At 37.8% G+C, this 13,815-nt stretch overlaps 1 protein-coding gene across 1 annotated transcript in view; it reads right to left on the bottom strand.

Annotated features, from left to right (window-relative positions):
• The window catches only part of ABHD10 (abhydrolase domain containing 10, depalmitoylase), a 16,150-nt gene extending 2,586 nt beyond the window's left edge, over positions 1–13,564 (bottom strand). The window contains exons 1-4 of the mRNA XM_040484479.1: positions 12,596–13,564; positions 9,660–9,843; positions 4,017–4,128; positions 3,359–3,496 (exon numbers count right to left, since the gene is read on the bottom strand). Of these exons, the coding sequence (XP_040340413.1) occupies positions 3,359–3,496; positions 4,017–4,128; positions 9,660–9,843; positions 12,596–12,737 (576 nt within the window). The 5' untranslated portion in view covers positions 12,738–13,564. The remainder of the gene's footprint in view (positions 1–3,358; positions 3,497–4,016; positions 4,129–9,659; positions 9,844–12,595) is intronic.
• Positions 13,565–13,815: the final 251 nt, after the last annotated feature.

Genomic DNA, 13,815 nt, shown 5'->3' with positions numbered 1-13,815 from the left:
ATATATATATATATATATATATATATATATATATATATATATATATAATATGTAAAACAGGTATTACTCATTCACATAGAGTTTTCTATGTTGCTTTACTTATTTCATACATATATTTCTGGGTTTAAAAAAATTCTATGAAAAGTTTTTTTTTTTTTAATGAAAAGTTTTTAAAGGCTGCATAGTAAATAGTCCATTATGCTAGATCTAAACTAATTAACTTGATTATTTCCACACTGCTGGATACTTCCATTAACATCTTTGAGCACAAAGATTTATCCGTATATAAATAAATTATTTGGAAAGATTATCAGAACTTGAACTAGTACATGAAGATGTAAACGAAAAAAAAATTTTTTTTAATGTTTATTTTTTTTGAGAGAGAGCGAGCAAGCACGAGCAGGGGAAGGGCAGACAGACAGAGAGGGAGACACAGAATCTGAAGCAGTCTTCAGGCTCTGAGCTGCAGCACACAGCCCAACATGGGGCTCGAACCCAAGTGTGACTTGAGCCAATGTCGGACGCTCAACCGAGCCACCCAGGCACCCCAAGATGTAAGTATTTTTAAGGCTCTTGAAACCATATCATATTAAGGGAATTTCTGACTAGAAAAACAGGTGGACATCTTATCAAAAATAAAGAAAACTATAAGGATAGAAAAGCCAAATATATTGAAAATTTTTGTATTTCAATTTTCAATAAAGATATTATGATTTTTTCCATGTTTAAAATTGTTAATTTATTACAAATATGAAAAGGAAAATAAAAATTTAAACAGTAAGATATATGATATAATCTATATGTATTTAGGCATTTTAATGTGTTTTTTAAAATTCCAGAACGATTTACTGATTCAGTGAAAAAGCTGCAGAACTGAAAGCTATACTCCTACATACGTCCTCAAATGACTTGAAATTAAGGAAATTCTAAAAAACTATAAAATGTGAATCTACATGAATATTAAGGCAGTCTCTGTATTAAAACAACATGTATATGCTAAGTAATTTGGATCTAAATGAAAAAAATTAAATTAAAAAAAAAAGAACATGTGAACTGGATATTTAAAGCAAAAATGATATTCAGTGATCCTCAAATACTCAGGATCATTCTCCTGAATTTGTAATTTCAGTAATTAGAACTTAGTTTCATTGGTCATTAGATGAAGTGGGAACCATGCTAATTTACGGATACAATTAATAATAGCTGCATTTTAAGCATCCCTGCCCCCCAACCAGCTGTTATCTGCCACTGAAGTGAATGAATACTATCCATTTGTAGAACAAATTAACTTCATAGAATGTTATATGTAATTGAACTCTCAAAAAGTTCAGAAATAGCAAAAACATCATTAACTGAAGAAAATGTACAATATACATTAAGTTCTATGCCAATAAGAAACCACATCAAGGTGATGTGGTTGAGAAGCTTGTATTCCAAACAGCTGTGCACCTATCTGCCATCCTCTAATGTTCAAAGGAGGCAAACAATCAGAGTCAGTTCCTACGCAGTAAGCAATGCTGAGTGTTAACATTCCCAGGGCTAAAGATGATAGTAAAAATCACCACTTCTGCTCCCTTGCCATTGTTAGAGCTAGCTCCTTCTGTGAAGAAGAGATAGTGGTCCTACTGTCCCTGTTCTTTGCTTACATGCTTTTAAGTTAACATGTTTCTATTCACCAGCATTTGCTCGTCTGATTTAGGATTAGCAGAGACATGCCCTGATTTGCAGGTATAGACCTTCTCAGTCATTTAGGGGATTACTGACCATATGCTCCATGAGTGACGTGGATACATACATAAAGAATAATGTACAAAGACCTTGTCTTTTACCATAACAACAACACAAAATTGTTTAATCACCTTCTTCCTCATCTGCTATGTTCTTGAAATAATTTCCTACCAGGAGAAGCACCATTTAATTGAGTTAGAGGATGGAGTAAGGGCTTTAAGGTTTATATGCAGAGATACAATGGTAGGAATATTTAACAGCATCGGACACTGAGGCACTATGTATGAGAAACAACTAAGAAAGCAAAAAAATTCAGAAATCTGAGGTAAGTGCAAGGAAGACCAGCTTTGCAATTTTAGCTCTCAGAGGAAATTACATGAAGAAACTGCACATGCAGATAATAACATTTCTTAAGGGGCTGGGAGGAACGTGGGCTGAGAAGCAGCTTAGGACAGATAATACACGGCACTGGTATCAATGCAGAACTTGAGGCAAAAGTCAACAATATTCTACTATCCACCACTACATTGGCCTTCTTCCTTCTCTTTATTTCCTTTCCTCCTCTACCTGCTCTTCCACTCTCCAGAGCAGTGGTTCTCAAACTTCATGGGAGGGGCTGGTTAAAACAGATTGCTGGGCCACACTCCTAGTTTCTGATTCAGTAGGTCTTGGGTGAAGTTCAAGAACATGCATTTCTAACAAGTTCTCAGGTGACGCTGATGCTGCCGGCCTAGTGAAAACACTCTTTGAACCACTTGAATAGAATGCTTTTCTTTCTTTAATTTTCTGTGCCTCATCCTGCTAGGGTCATAGTCCCACAGGTGACATTTAGATCCTTAGGAAAAAGACACCCAAAGAGAACTCAACTGACTGCAAAACAACAACAAAACACACAAAAATAAACAGCCATTACCCATTATTTCTTTATCCCTGCAGATAACCGAAGTGCTTAAACATGTCTAATAATAACATTAACAAATAAATTATTTTCATTTACTTCAGAAACCTCATTTCGACCATGATTTACTAAAGTGCATGGTAATAATGAAAAGCACATTTTTTTAAAAGGTGAGAATTAGTAGAACAGAATGCCAACTCCATGTCTAAGCCAGGAGTCACACACCTCATCTCCTGTGTGCGGACTCTGATGGATGATAACATGTACGGGAGAACTCTGCCGAGAGATGCTCTGAGGCTGCTCTCAGGAGAAGAAAAAAAGTTTCATAATTGATGAGCCACGTCTAATGTGGTCGTAAGAATAGGTACTATTTCCCATATGCCACAAAATAAGAATAAAAGGTACAAAGAGAGATCACAATGTCCGATCCAAGTAAGTAAATGTGATTAATAATGAAAATGTTGCTAAAAAAAGAAATTAAACGTGTGATTTCATTAATGTGGCTGAAATATGTGGTAGAATGACTTGAAGGGACTGAATGAAGAAAAGGAGACCTTGAACAAGAGCCCAATCAGTTAAATAAGGCAAAGAGATTATATACAAAAAGGCAGCTAAGGCAAAAGATGAGCCAGCACAGGAAGTCAAAGGACAGATAACACACGAACAAACATCCAAAGAAAGAAGAAGCAGAGCTATGACAGGAGGCGTACACTGAGGTTGCTTGTGACCCACCTCAACAGGGAGCTGATTAAACTGTATCACTAGGCCATCTACAGCTGTGGCTATACCAATAAGAGCAACGACCTTTTGTGGCCTTGCGATTGCAGCATGAAGCATAAGCCATCCACCGAGGCTAGATCCAACAAGTATCTAAAAACAAAAACACATAGTTATATTTACTTTTTTAATTTTATTTTAGAGAGAGAGGGAGAGACAGAGTACACGCGCACCTGTGAGCAGGGGAAAGGGAGACAGAATCTTAAGCGATGCGGGGCTCAATCCCCTGACCCCGGGATCATGACCTGAGCCAAAATCAAGAGTCAAACGCTCAACTACTGAGCCACCCAGGTGCCCCCAAAAGATACACAGTTTTAAAGAGGAATTTCTTTTTCTTTTCTGTAAGGGGATTCAGTAATTTATGTATGTACTTTTTTCTTCTATATCCATTAGCTCCCAGACTTTTGATATTTGGCACAAAGTAGAATTAAAATTAGGATTACAAGGTAAAGTAAAATGCCACTTACATTTTATGAGAAAGTGAATAGAATAATTTTAAATCAAATACCAAAATTAATTGTTAAACATTTAAACTATTAAATTTTCATAGCTAAAGAAACAGCTCAAAAAAAAATGAGGTTAGTCAATAATTATATTTAACACAAATAGTCACCTGTGGTCCTTCAGCTAAGTCATCAATTATAGAAAGAACATCTTTTCTCCATTTTCCCACTGTGCATTCTTGTAAGTTACCATCCGAATTTCCAACTCCTGAGTAATCAAACCTAGAAAAAGGGGAAACATATATCTATATCTAGATATCTGTATCTAGTTATATATTTCTCTGATTTTTAAAGAAGACAGCTCATTTATCATTATTACAATGCTTAAAATGTATTAAAATAAAGCAATGAGGTCAATACATATTTTAGCAGATCCAACTGGCATAACCTTCAAATATCACCCATGTCCACTCACTCTCTCACCTCCTCCACTGCTAGCAGCCTGTCCATGTCACCGTCTTCTCTGCCGGAGTAGTGTAATAGTATCCTAAGTGTCCCTGTGTCCATTTTCTACCCCAGTAGTCTATTCCCCATGTAGCACTCAGTGCTCTTTTTAAAACAAAAATCATGTCTTAAACAAACCCTTCAAAAGCCTTCTACCATCTTTAAACAAAACATAATGAGGCCTCTGACTACCTCTCTGATTTCATTTCTTACAGATTTCTTACCGTTCTCTCCCTCCCAACTGAATTCGCATTTGCCTTCTTGAAGTAAACGGAATATACCACCCAGGTTTTGCTATCAACTTTTCTTTCTACAGGGCATACTGTATCCCTCCAGATATCCACTTTGATTGCTCCCTTGCTTCATTCAGGCCTCTGGCTCAAATGTTACATCTCCAGAGATGCCTTCTCTGACTACTCAATGCACAATTGTGCTGCTTTCATCATTCTCTATTTCCTTACCCTGCTTTATTTTCTTCATGGCAAATATTGCTACTTGACATATAAAAAATTTAATTATTTGTTTATGGTCATCTCCCACACTAGAATGGAAGCACCATATGGGCACAGGCTGTTCTGTTCACTGCTGCTTTCCCAATGCCTACATCAGTACTTTGCACATGATAAGTGCTTAGTATTTACTAAATTAATAAAAGGGAAAGAGGTAAATCAAATTCACGATCATCACCTCATCCCCCTAGTTTGCTTCTTCTTCCAACTGCCCAGCTCTCCAGGCTCCAAGTCTGTCGATCTGTGCATTTTCAAGGCCTCAATTCAGCAGACCAGGAAATATCGCATCACGTCTGCAGATTACCTTAAACCACAGTCATACTGAACTACTCCAATCCCTGGGCAGACCCTTTTATAATGCCAGGCCTTTGCATCCTGTCTAGAAAGCCTGGAAAGCCTTCCTTCCCACCCAAACTCCTACTCATCCCTCAGTCATGTCACCTCCTGAGGAACTCTGACATACACTCCCTCAGTCACTTTCTTTTGTATGTACTCACTTAACACTTTTCATATTATGTAGTAATCAGGTCAAATATTTGTGTGACTAGAATGTCAGTTCGTGAAGAGCAGACTGTTTCACTCTAATTTTTTTTCCAGGATACCAAACACTGCTTGCCCTGCGCCATCCTCACTCACTCTCGTTTCTTTCCATTCACCTCTTTCTCTGCCATCTGGTAAGACCAGTATCACGCTGCACATCTTTGTCATTTTTTAAAAAAAAATTTTTTTAACATTTATTTATTTTTGAGAGACAGAGCATGGGCCGAGGAGGGGCAGAGAGAGAGGGAGACACAGAATCCGAAGCAGGCTCCAGGCTCTGAGCTGTCAGCACAGAGCCCGACACGAGGCTCGAACCCATGAACCATGAGATCATGAGCTGAGCTGAAATCAGATGCTTAACTAACTGAGCCACCCGGGCGCCCCACATCTTTGTCATCTTAAACCTGGCCTAGCATAGTAGCCTCCTGTGTCTGTCCACTCTTTCTCCAAATAGATCCACTTTATACATGTCAGGTTTTTTTCTGAAACATTTTATTGCTATGGAATTAACTTCAGTGGTTCCCTGTAACATGCAACATAAACATTCAGGGCTTTAGCCTATTTTTTAGACCATTATATTCTGGTCATCTCAGATTGATCATTTATCATGTCATCTGAGGAAACCAGTGCTTTGGCCCAATTGATCAACTTGGTGTTACTAAACTGGCTCTTGCTTTCTGTTCCTGTTTCATGCCTCATACTATTTCCATCACTGGGAGTACCTTCTCCTTTCACCTTCACAGCTCATCCTCTCAGAACTTAGTCCAAACAAATATTTTTTTTTTTTTCCTGGAAAAACTTCCCCCAGACAAGCTGAAGAAAAAATTCTTACCTAATGAAACTTATACAGAATTCATTTTTATCAGTCACAATCAATTTTTATACCCTGCTCTATAAGACAGTTTGTATGTGTGTGATGTGCCTCATCATTCCCGTGAGACGGTCGGATCCTGGTGGGGAAACACCATTCTTGGTTTTGTGTCTGCATTCTTCCCAGAGGCGAGACACCTACACCTCGCACACAGAGTATGATAACACATACTAAATAAATAAACGTGGAAGGTAAAAATAAAAAGAATCACTTGATTCAAATTTGAAGTGTTCAGGTTTCTCTAATTCTTCAAATCTGATGAAAACTAATAAATCCTAGTGTTTTTAGTGTACATGTAAGAATATACATGTGACACACACCATACACATATTTTCTTAGGGATTTACGGGTCATGGAGGAAAAAGAAATTGAATTTTTCTTTGTTATAAAGTGAAATGATTTTGGACCCTTGGGAAATTGTGTAACAAGGCCACTGCTCACATCACAGTCATTATTTCCCTTCAATCCAGAGGACATAGAAAACAGACCCAGGAGAAGAGGGAAGAAAGGTACCAGCTAATCCTTTTTCCTCCCTTGGCGGGCAATCGGGCATCTCTACTTGCTGCATCTTTCACAGCTGCCTTCGAAATGTATGATGCAGATGCAGAATACAAGTAGAAACCCATCAAAAAGGAAAATATAAACATCTGGTGATACTAAAAGGTACAAGTAAAAAATATAGTTCACTCTTGCTGAACCCTAACCAAGGGACAAAGACAATTCAAACATATTCAGCTGTTGGGGCACCTGGGCAGCTCAGTCGGTTAAGCGGTCAGACTTCGGCTCAGGGCATGATGTCAAGGTTCGCGGGTTCGAGCCCCGTGCCCGGCTCTGTGCTGACAGCTCAGAGCCTGGAGCCTGCTTCAGATTCTGTGTCTTCCTATCTCTGCACCTCTCCCACTCACACTCTGTCTCTCTCAAAAATAAAAAAAACAAAACTAAACAAAAACCAAACATATTCAGCTATTTAGGACTTTAAAACAGCAATGGGTGGGGCAAGGAGCGGCTGGCTGAGTCAGTACAGCATGAGACTTGATCTTCAGTGTGAGAGTTTGTGCTCCACTTTGGGTGTGCAGCCTACTTAAAACAAACAAACAAACAAACAAACAAACAACAAAAAAAAACCCACAGGCTGTTCTAGCAGCCTCAACACTCTAGAACATATTCCCAAATCTAGAATTAAATATTCTATGGCAAGTAACTATGAGAGAATACCAGCCCCAGCATCGTGTGCTATATTCCTGAGCTCTGACTCAATCTTATGTTAGGCACGGTGACAGAACATCAAAAAACTGTTTTCACATAGTCATATGTACCATTTCTTGTATAATATACAAAACCATTTCCTCACCCAAGATCTAAGATTCTACAGCCAAAAACATAAAAAAGGTAAACTGAGAAACTGGAGTATATATAAAAGATAAAATCTCCAATAACAAGCTACAATGCAATCAATAGTTAATAGTGATTAGGTTGCAATGAAGTTTGATAAAAGCAAATAAAAAGGAATCTAGTCAAATTAAAATTTTGTAGTGAAAGGCTACACTTTTATAAAGGTTTATAAAGATATACTTAGGCTATGTTTTAACACAGAACCAATTAATGGTCTGTACACATTATAATTAATGTTTATTTAATACACTTTAAAAAAGTTTTCCATATGTATTCAAAATACAGAAAATGCACAGATGTCATGTGTCATAGGGAGATAGGAACTGGTTACAGTGCTCAGTTTCAACTTAAATCCAAGAACTGGTAAAAGGGCAATTTCTTGATTCAAATTCTCTGGGGGATAAAAAGGACGACGGCAATTTTTCTGACTGTATTGTGTTTTGATCAGTGCAGTTTCCCTTCTTGTACAGATCTTCTTCCTTACCCCAATCCTAACATCAGTGTGCCTTTATGAAGTGTTTTTTTATCCACTTTAATCCCCAGTTTTCTCTCACCTTGTGCAATTAAGTATACTATTCCTTTTGACACAGTACATTCTGTTGAGTATTTCTGCCTAATTTCTCATGTTTTTTGTCTTGTTTCCCCAACCTGCTCTTTAGCAACAACGGCCATGTTTTAGAATTTGTTGTATATTTTACAGCACCCAGTAATAGTGCTAGAATGTCTACTTGGAAAAGATACTCCAGGCTTCAGAATAACAGGTCAGAATAGATTTTTAAAAGTTCTGAGTAGGAAAATGAAACTCAATATGATAAAAAAGAGTAACACTAAATCCAACTAAATGTCCATTTAATTGACATAATCTCTGCTAATATGTTGAATAAAATCTAAAAGGTTTTTTGTATTTATATATTAATTTCTGAAAGCTATATTTTCTAGACATATTGAGTGAATGTTAGTGAAACTATTATTCTAACCATGTAGATGAACAGATTTTTAGGCCGTTAGTTCTAGAAAGGATTCAGACATTATCTTTAGTTCATCATCCTCCTTTTTTATGATGAAGAAAATAGGTCCAGTGTTTATCAGCTGACTCATCTTGTCACAGTTATTGCTGGAATGGATTCTGGTACCCATAATTCTTGAATTCCGGGCCAGCATTCTTTCTATTAAACCATACTATCTTTTCTGGCAAAGCAGACACTAACTAAATGATTGTTATAAGTAAACAAACCTAATAACGATGTAAGCACACTATTTTACTAAAATAATTACTGGAATGAAATATTAGGAATTATGAAATCAGATTTTGGTTAAATAACACATATCCTCTCTATTGCCTCTATACACTCAGACAACAGGAGTGAAGGGAAAGAGAAAACTTCAGTGCAAATGTGAATTATACAGTACGAATTTTAGAATACTTTCATTCATTCATTTATTTATTTATACAGGCATGGAACATCAATGAAAATACCAGGCCAGAGAAATGGAGTTCTAAACTATACCTAAAACCAAAGGAAATGGGCTCAATATGAGGATGTGAAGTGGGAACTTAAAAGATCGTAAGAGACATGAAAAATATACAATATTCTCAAATACATGTATTATTTTTAAATACATATTTTGAAAGAGTTATAAAGAGTGACCAAATAAAATCCCCAATGGAAAGCCACAAAATAATTACAAGACATTACAAGAAAGCCAACTACTATTTTTGATTTGTTGTCCTGCTAGGTTATTACATCTGAAGAGTTTAGTTACCACTAATTTCTTTTTCCACCAGCATTGTCAGGGTGGCACAAAGACCATTAAAGAAGGTCTTTTTAGGGCTGCATTTGCAATAGCCCTAAATCACAAGGTGAAAGTTTACAGACCATTAAAATAAGTTGATCCATAAAGACACTGGCATTTGCTCCAATTGGTTAGAGCAGAAATATATCTCCATTGCCATGCTCAATGGTAGTATTTTTCTCGGAGAAATGTGTTGTTCCTACCTTATATAGGCGTGACCTAGAGATTTGCAAAACTCTTCAATCGCCAATGCTTTTGTACCATTCATATTAGAAATATAGCCAGGGATGAAGATAATTCCCGGACTTTTGCCTTTTAGCTTCTTATAAGCCAGGTTTGGAAGGTCTGGTCGACTAAGGAAAGAGACCGATGACTTTGGTCTGCAAGCTAAACAAAGTACAAAAACATAAACTAGTTTACAAATACTGTTTTGGGAAAACCATACACAACTGACCCTTGAACAACATGGGGGTTGAGACGCTGATGCCCCCGTGTATTCGAAAATCTGTGTGTAACTTCTGACCTCCCAAAAACTTAACTAATAACAGCCTACTGTTGATTGGAGGCCTTACCGATAACATAAAGTTGATTAACACATATTTTGTGTGTTGTTTATATTATTATATATTGCACTCTTACAAAAAAGTAGGCTAGAGAAAAAATGTTGAGAAAATCATACAGAAAATGTATTTACAGTAGTGTTCTGTTTATTGAAAAACACCAATGTATAAGTGGGCCTTAGTAGTTAAACCCAAGTTATTCAAGGGTCAACTGTATATTTTCAATCTTAACTTTCTTAACTTGTCAAATTGATGTCAAAACTACTTCCATTTAAGAGGAAAAACAGAAACATACTTGAAATATTAAAATCACAAGCCTATCCATGGTATCTTTTGAACTCATATCAAAATCAGCTCATAGTTTGAACTCATATTCAAAATCACCTGAACAAGGTCCAATCTTGATTCTTCCAAAATACACAATGAGGTGGAAATTTCAAGGCAATAAAAGATAGAGACTTGTAAAAAAAAGTTTTCCTGTAAAAAATGCTGCTGTATCATCTGTCCTAAATAGTATCAATTAATGTTCAGATTTAATTACACTAGTTTAAGCCTTCTCTTGTGAGATTTTTCTTTTTAATTTTTTCAGTGTTGGAGGAGTTTCACATCCTCTACTTTTTGGCAGGGAGGGGGAGAAGGCAGAGACACTGTTTCGAAGGCAGAGGTGCTGTGCTCCTGCTGGTAATACTGGCTCCCTCGCCATCCACAAAATCATGGGCCATGCTAACAGCCTGTCATGATTTTGTATCAGCTGAGGTGGGTTCAATGAGCAGTTACTTTACAAGAAACCTTGAATAATTTATAATAGTACCATTTTCGGAAAAAGATTTCCCACAGGACTCTGCAATCACTATGTTTTATTTGTTGGTTTGGCTTTCTGTGAATGGCACACAGATCTTAGTGCAATTTAAGTATAATAGCACAACTGGCAAACCTTATAAGGTTACTCTATTTCACTGTTTTTCAAGTTTTTTCCTTACCATAAAATCTATACTTGCTCTTTAAAAAAGGTAAAGAGATTTTTAAAAAATTAAGTCATTTATAATCCCACCTCCTCCTTCCAAAGAAATTAAGTTTGTGTATTTCCTTATACTCTTTTCCTGAACCAAGAAAATCTCATCTTTTATATGAAATGAAACCTTCCTCCACTTTATTGTGGCCAAGGAAAACATCTCTGCCCCCTCCATGTGAGTTGACCAAAGCTTCCTTCATTTTGGGTTTGAGAAGTTGATTTTTTAAAAACTGAAGGCCTTAAAGCTATCCCTATAACATGTAAGTTGTTTCAAAGTTTCACTGTATAGTGAAATATGCCAAATTAAATTTTTTTTAGTGAAAACCAGGGCTAGTGGGGGCCAGTTATGTTGGTTGGTAGGTTGTATCAGCAAAAATGTCAATTTCCTAGTTCCTTAGTTCAGCACTCAAATCCTTCCTATTGTCTTCTCAATATTACATCTCCAAACAGAAATTTCTCCTCTGAAACAGTAATTTACTTCATTTTGGTGAGTTTTAAGCGGAGGGGTTCTTAACATTATATCCATAAATGATCTTTGTACTATAAGGATTAGCTCAAAGCCTGATGCATAAATCCTAAATGATGTGCTAAACAGATGAAAAAGTATTACAATTTACTTAATGAATTGACATACTATACTTCACTAGGGGAACTTATATATATAACAAGCCTTTAGACTGTACATAATTAAGTGTAAGTTAAACTGATTATATACATTTAAAAATTTTAACCAAAGCAAAGGGTGTCAGCAATGACAGTTCCCATTCCAAGCACAATGCATCTGACAGCTTGTATGCCAAAGGTATAAAAACAACAAAACTAGAGAATAAAAAGACACAATTCAGAAAGACTATATATACTGGGGGTAGGGTGCTATGGAGAAGAATCGAACACAAGTTGAAGAAAATATTCTGATGCTCTCATTTTTGGTACAAATTCTAGTTTCCTTTGTAGAGTAATGAATATGGTTTTCACTGAGCGGGAGCATGGAGAAGGCGAAATCAGAAATTTGGCTTGCTCACGGAGTCTACACTTTCTTTCTCTCTCTCTCTCTCTCTCTCTCTCTCACACACACACACACACACACACACACACAAAGTTGATACTATAAATTTCCCAAAGGGAAGCAAGGTCAGGTCACACACACACACACACACACACACACACACACACAAAGTTGATACTATAAATTTCCCAAAGGGAAGCAAGGTCAGGTCTCAGCATCCTAACGGAGTCAAGATCTGTAAAGCCCTTAGACCAGAAGACAAACGAAAGAAAAAGCAACTAATAACCAAACGCACATCTTAAATTTTTCCTAGCGTTGGCGCTTAACACAGGGAGGCAGGCACAGAGTACGATCCTTAAGCTGCAGAGCGTAAAACTCCAGCAAGGGCCGGCAGAGTTCTTCCTACAGCTTTCACCAGAATTGCTGAAAGCGAGTAAAACTAGAGTACTGAGAACGGGGGAAGAGCATTTTTAAATAAGGCGCCAAAAACGCACTAGACAGGAACGGAATGAACTCCAAGTTCGAAAGAACGCGTACTTCTCCCGCCTTTCGGACACTGACCTGGGACCCACCGTGGCGTCCGCTCCGACTTCCTTGCAAGTAACGCGCTGAGGCCACGGTAGAAGCCTAAGAAGACGGCCTCTCTGCCCCACCTCCGACGAGGTACCCAAGAGCTCAGGGTAGCCATGCCCGCCCCCGCCATCTTCCCAGAGGCCCTCGAGTACCGTGCTGACCCACAGAGTAGCTCCGAGCGCACAGTAACCAGAACTGCGCATGCGCCGCCGGCCGGAAGCCGGGACTTGCTAAAGACTTTCAACTGAGGGCGCACATGCGCGGAGAGTCGTCGCTCTGGCGAGCCTCTCGCAATTGGACGGTTGGTTCCTCAGGGAGTTTTTGCCTGTGATGGCTTGGAATGTTTTGAGCAGCCTCAGTGGGTGATTTTCTCAATTGGTTGTTAGCTGGCTGTTAGGTAGAGGCGCGGAGAGGATCCGTAGCCAACGTTCCTAGATAGGAAACCATCTCATCGTCCCGAGGACACTAGGGAGCGGAAGCTTAAGATGCTAGGCTGCTTGCATTACAAATCGCCTTCCCACCCCGACAGTTTTAAGACAGTTTTAAACCGTACCGGAAATGCTTCCAAAATCTGACCTTAATCCTGCTTGTGTAAATACCCGAGGTGGACTCGTTCGCCGCTCCTTCGCCGCTTTCCGATTCGTTTTTACTCTATCTAGCTCTCTATATGCCTGACAATTGAATTATTTAGTTATTCTGTCCCCTGCCTCATGTTACGTGCAAAAATAAATCTCAGGAGATATATGCTTTCAACGGAAGATTAAAACAAAGGATTTAAATACACTTTAGGGCAGTATTTTGTAGTTTGGGGATAGAAGGGACTTTCATAAGCAAGAGATGAAACCCCGGAATAAATAAAAATGTTTGCATGTGAACTTCAACTTTTTTCACGGTAAAAGGCATCTTGAGTCAAATGAGAGTCTAGAAAAACTGATTTTACGGCACAGATAACAGAACATTAATACTTCTATTCAGCCTGCTCCTAGTAATAAGGAAAAAAAAAAAAACCCTATAATTCAATGGAATTAGCCAACGGCTGTGAGTAGGCGCTTCATCTATAAAGATGTTCAACTTCACTAATTGAAAAATGTGAATAAAAAAATAACATGTTATTTTTCTCACCTGTCAGATTGGGAAAAATTAACAGAGCAACTATGGGCAAGGATGATGGAAAACTGGCACTCCTGTATGGTTGGTAGCAGGGTTAA

This window comes from Herpailurus yagouaroundi, unplaced genomic scaffold (assembly GCF_014898765.1).
Source record: "Herpailurus yagouaroundi ecotype Mexico unplaced genomic scaffold, PumYag 162, whole genome shotgun sequence".
NCBI lineage: Eukaryota > Metazoa > Chordata > Mammalia > Carnivora > Felidae > Herpailurus > Herpailurus yagouaroundi.
Note: the sequence above shows the minus strand (reverse complement) of the source record. Positions and strands in the feature narration are given on the sequence as shown.